The sequence below is a fragment of the Dreissena polymorpha genome, chromosome 13 (genome assembly GCF_020536995.1).
Source record: "Dreissena polymorpha isolate Duluth1 chromosome 13, UMN_Dpol_1.0, whole genome shotgun sequence".
NCBI classification, from domain to species: Eukaryota; Metazoa; Mollusca; class Bivalvia; order Myida; family Dreissenidae; genus Dreissena; species Dreissena polymorpha.
In genome coordinates, this window is record NC_068367.1 from 57,821,439 (window position 1) to 57,827,455 (window position 6,017).

At 33.0% G+C, this 6,017-nt stretch overlaps 1 protein-coding gene across 1 annotated transcript; it reads left to right on the forward strand.

Annotated features, from left to right (window-relative positions):
* Window positions 1–225: 225 nt before the first annotated feature.
* LOC127856275 (uncharacterized) lies at window positions 226–3,952 on the forward strand. Its single transcript, XM_052392379.1, has 3 exons — window positions 226–782; window positions 1,075–2,087; window positions 2,613–3,952. Exons 1-3 carry the CDS (start codon window positions 448–450, stop codon window positions 2,963–2,965), a joined length of 1,701 nt encoding a protein of 566 aa, XP_052248339.1. The 5' UTR covers window positions 226–447; the 3' UTR covers window positions 2,966–3,952.
* Window positions 3,953–6,017: the final 2,065 nt, after the last annotated feature.

The window sequence follows — 6,017 nt, forward strand, 5'->3', positions numbered from 1 at the left end:
GCGACAAAAAAATAAACACGTATCAGGTTTTTAATGAGCGTTTCTTTTTTTAAACTCTTCACAAAATAATAAGCTTTATGCAAACCAAAGTAGTGGATCAATAAGTTAAGGCATTGGTTATATCAAAGTGTCTGTACACCTTATAAAAGGACATATACACTTGCCGTATGATTATTGATTATCGTTAAACCTTAAACTCACAGGACATACTTGCATAGTTACTCTGTTTGCTTGTTGTGTCATTATAATACAAACAGTTGAAGTTATCAAAAGTTGATCTGGTTCTGGTTATTTTAAACAATTTTAAGTTTCTTGAAATCTGACTTAAGTTCTTAGTGTTTGTTTATTTGAAAAGCATATTGTTGTGTTACTGGACAATATTAAATAGTTAAGTTAATATAAAACTGCGATCTAACAGGATTCTTTTTCTTAGTCTAAATATTCAAGATGGCGACCTTTTCTCAGTCAACTGTTGATAAAGGCTGTGATTCATTTACAGACTTTTGTTGTTCGCCTTGTCTAGAGCACAATATTGACCAGTGGGCAGAGTTTTACTGTGATAACTGTCTCAAGTTTTATTGCGGAGAATGCCTTAACCTGCATGGTCAGTTGTTTTCGAAACATGTAGCATATGGACGGGGAGACACAAGCAAGTGGCCAGTGTCTAAGGAAGTGGAGGATTTCCTTCAGAAATGTGACCTTCATGAAGACAAACGTCTAGAAATGTTTTGTCATGACCATAGTGAGCTTTGTTGCACTAGTTGTGCATTTCTCAACCACAGGTAATTTAGACATGTATTTGTTTTCAAATGTCTGCCTTGTTATAGCTAGACCATGAAACACAGATCATTGTTTGTTACTTATTATTTTGTAAAAAATATATAACATGAGTACAAGTAAAGTCATTACTAATATTAATTATGTGTCCATTAACAGTATTAACACGAAGACATCCCATATCCTGATACTTGAAAATAAATTTTTAAAAACAACAAAAACATGATGAACACAAGTTAAGACATTGTTTTGCACAATGGCCATTCCAATTATATATAAATATTATTTTCCTTTCAGACTATGTGCTCAAGTAACACCGATATCCGAATCAGTCGATGGACCTCCACCAGACTTGCAGCAACTATCCAGAAAGATCAAAACTATTCTGGAAACACTAAAAAAACTTGAGAAAAATTGGAACACCAACATGCAAACTGTTCAGGCTTCATACAACAAACAATTACTCGAAATACGTGAACCACACAAGAAAATAAATACAATTCTAGACAATATTGAAAAAAACACAATTAAAGAGCTAGATGATAAGCTTACCAGTTTAAAAGCTTCTATCAAGACTGATGCGGACAATTGCAGCAAGCTTAAAAATGAACTAAAACAACTCAGTGATGCGGTATATGACATTGTTGATAAGGGCAAATCAGAACACGCTTTTATTGCAAGTAGGAAATGTCTGGAAAAACTTAAACAGTCTGAAACTTATCTGAAGGAGAACTCTTCGCAGGTAGAAAGTTCACTGACATTCCAGGCTGACATTGATATTCTACATTACTTGTCTAAATTGCAAGGTCTGGGAAGGATTGTTCTCAGTACCGTGGAATCATCAGTGTTAGGTGGTACAGGCCATGTATTCACTGTGCAAGGATGGACAGAGCATGATATGAGCATATCAAGTGATTTATACAGATGTGATATCGGGGCCGTCTGTGTTCTCTCTGATGATACAACCATTGTTGCAGATGGTAGTAATAAACTAATTAAGCTACTAGATCACCAATACCGAGTGGTGGCAATTTGTGATTTGTCTGCCCCTCCTAAAGACATTTGTCAAATCACACAAAATGAAGTAGCTGTTGTTGTGGTTTACGATAAGACACAGGGGGTCCAGTTTGTTGACGTGAATGGTGTGCGACTGGTTAAAGGCAGGAAGCTACGGTTTCAACATTCTTGTAATGGTATTGCTCATAATCTGCAAGAACTGTATCTGACTTCTGGTACTGCACTTTACAAGTATTCAATGAAAGGAGCCCTCTTAAAAAAGCTACACGAGGATACATCAGACAATTACACAGGTAAACTGTGATGTTTTTATACTGGTAACATTTGATTTATTAGATAGAAGATTACACTTAACATTTTACACAAAAGACAATCATATTTTCATGTTTGTCCATTCTAGATAACAGAATAATAATTATTTTAAATCTACATTAAAATGTAACCATTAGTAAATAAACACATCTAAACAATACAGTCCTTCCTTTGCTTCAGTATTTTCTTGACTTTTCTTAACAGATGAAGAGCTTTTTTAATTCGTTAAAAAGAAACATTTACATAATTCCATGATAATAACCATGTCAGCAAGCTCTGCTATGTCAGTGAGTACATTTCCTCTGGATTAATGTTATTGTTTATGTATGTAAGTCATGGGGTTTCAGCATTCAAACAATCATTTATGCAGTGATGATTCATAATGTAAGATAAATCATACCAGATTAATTAAAACAAAACACTTGTGTGAGTAAACGTAAGAGTATCTATATTAACATAATTATTATATAAATAATGAACTACATTGATACTTCTCTCTTTGACAGTATGGAAGTGTGCAGTTAGTCCTTCAGGTGACACGATATTTATCACCAACCAATCCCACAGCAAGGTCCACACCCTGGACAGAGATGGCTTAGTTCTCAACACCTTCACAGACCCAGACCTAAAAAACCCATATGGTATGCATGTGACTGCTCTGGGACAGGTGCTGGTCTGTGGAGGGGTATCCCACAATACCCTACAGCTGGATGGTGAAGGTAAGAAGAAGCTGGCAACTCTTGCTACCAAGAGGGAAGGACTGTGGATCCCACAGTCAGTCTGCTACAATACGAGCACAGCATCCATCATTGTGGGCCAATTGTATGGGAACCAAATCTTTGTGTTTAAAGTAAAATAGGTTTGTTTCACAATTTTCAGTAAAAACATTATGGACCATGTACTTTCAACATGAATTCTTGGCCACACTAAACTCCTATTGAGTGTTACTTTTAATATTTTACATAATTCGCATGCATGATTTATAATGTGTCAAGCAATGTCAGGTCAAGAACATGTTTAAACAAGAGATGTGTTTGTCAGAAACACAATGCCCCCTACTGCGCCGCTTTGATTTTTTGTTTATCATTTGGCAGGTACAGATAATTATCTCCCTTTAAAGCTTATTACCTCCCTTGATGTTTTTTCTACCTTAGACCTTAAAGGTTGACATTGACATTGACCTTGATCTTTCACCACTCAAAATGTGCAACTCCATGAGATACACATGCATGCCAAATAGCAAGTTGCTATCTTTAATATTGTAAAAAGTATGGCCAATGTTAAAGTTTTCGGACGGAATCACGGACTGACAGACAGACGGACTGACAGTTCAACTGTTATATGCCACCCTACCGGGAGCATAAAAAGCATTTTCATCATACATTTCTTGGCAGCATATACATGTGTATCTATTATTAAGGGTAATGTTTCATGTCATAATTCTCTGCTATTGATTTTTGTGTTGCTCCACAAGTAAACACATGCTATCATCTGTTGCAAGAAATCAACTGTATTGCTCTGATGATTATTTGTCTTGTCAATTGTTTATAATAAGTTTATCATTGTAATCTCGATCTATATCTTGATAAATACTAACATGTACATACGTGATTTACTTGTGCTAATGTGTTATGTTCTAGATTTGTTTAATGTAATTGTTATGCAAAGCAAAAAAAACTTCAGAGAGCAGTTTTGGAGGTTTCACATTTTCATTTTATTCTTCAAAAGGTAAACATGTAACGGATTTGATTTGATAAAAATAGTTTCATAGAGTTGCACATATGTATTGTACATATTGACATATTGCTTCCATCGTTGTTTTTAAATAGTAATTGTGTTGATGATAATTATGCATGAATTAACTTATGTGATACGTTTTATTTGACTTTAACTCTCATCATTTTTGCTGAATAAATAAACTGTTACTAGATACGCATTCACCTTGTTATATACAAGGAATGGCATTGAATACCATATTCAGTATTTGAGGCCATCCTTAATATCTTGATTGTTTAGTATAACCAAACCCATTACATGGCAGGTGGAGTCGTTGTTATTGTTTTTTACTATTTGTTAAATTGTGTATGCATATTGATTAACACGCATATAAACATTATTTAAGCAACATTTGGCATATGATACCAGTCAAAACATATGTTTATCTTAATCATATTTAGCATATATTAAACACGCGAAACTAAAAAAATTATTGAGTCATTTAGTCCAAAGTGCAACACTTTTAAAACGAACAATCACCAAGTCTCGCTTAGTGGATTGCCTAATGCCTTATCCTAAATATTTAGGAATAATGATAACAGTTGCAAATGTTATACATGCAAAAATTCCTATCAGTTTCCAAAAGCTTTTTCTTTAATTTTACCTAGTGTATTTGTTTTTTTATATCGCATATGACCCAATTCAGCCGAGAGTTCATGATAATAAAAGTACGTTAAGAATCATACATATCTAATTTCTGGGCAAATTTTAATTACAAACTCAGTAAATATACCATTAAAACAAATGTTCATGTTCAGGGTGCAGGATCACGTGAAACGTATTTGTTGTTTTTTTTCTATGTTTATTTCAAAACATTTGGAAAAAAATATTTTTATTAATTTGCCAAATCTTTGATCCATGTGTATGAAACTTAATTGTTTTTTTTCCATGTTAATCTGAAAATCTTTGAAAAAATAATCCTATTTGTAACCGCCTCAGATTGACACCCGTTGTTGCAAACTTCATTGTGCAAAGTTTTTAACCAACAATCTCATAACCAGCGCGTAATAGATCTTTCAGTTAACTCGACTATTACATGTATAAATTTGTAAATACTCTATGTCAAGCATACGTTATTGTTATGCACTTAGGATCACATGAAAATAACAATTATCTTCCATAAGAATTCTAAACGAAGTACATTTACTGATTTCTTATATAAATAAAAAAAGTTATTCATTTCTTAATAACATTATAAAAGTTTATATCTGCATTTAAAAAAGGGGAATGAGACAACACAAAATCTTATACATATTGTTGATTAAAAATCAACTTAATAATTATTAATAACATTATAGTGATCGATATCTGCTCTTAAAAATACTACGAAAGATACTTTATTTAAACATTACTTTTCGAAAAATAATTCTGAAATTAACTATTTACTGATTGCATATGTCTGTTTATTTTGTAATATTCAGCCAAGCTGCCGTTACACATATTGTCTTTATTACTTTTATGTTTGTGTTGGTTTATTGTGTGTTTTTTTGCGTCCATCCACTATACGTAGATGATGCTATACTTTTTTTCTATGTCTCCATTGGGGACTAGTCGTTTTTTGTGGTTTCTTTTCACCTTTGTGATTACTTCTTTTAACTTCTTCATTTCTAGGGAATATTCATCCTCTTGTATCCATAATTTTTGTTTTCTATTTTTGTTTGCATGTATGGCCATTTTATGTCTCATAATAGAAAGCAACTGGACATGTTTTTAAATTGAAACTAACTGGACAAGCACACACAAATTATCATTTACAGCACCCTTCACCATTTTAAATGATTAAATTATGTACTTTGAATGTAAAAGGGCTAAACAATAAAGATAAACGCATAAAAATCTTCAAATGGTTAGACGAAAAAAAATAGTACAGTAAAACTGCGATAACTCGAGGAAGCACTGGACCGAAATCGATGCTCGAGTAATCGCAGGTTTCGAGTAATCCATGGTATTATTTGTTTTCAATGTCTCGGTTGATAATGCTTAATTCTGACCGCAAACGCATTATTTATTTAAGACCGTGCTAGAGAAAGGAAAGGCTTTGCAAAAATCGCTTAAGGTTACAGTATTATAAACAAAACAATTAAGATGATCGTAAATTCTTTTAATTATTTCAACATGCACACAAAACATATATA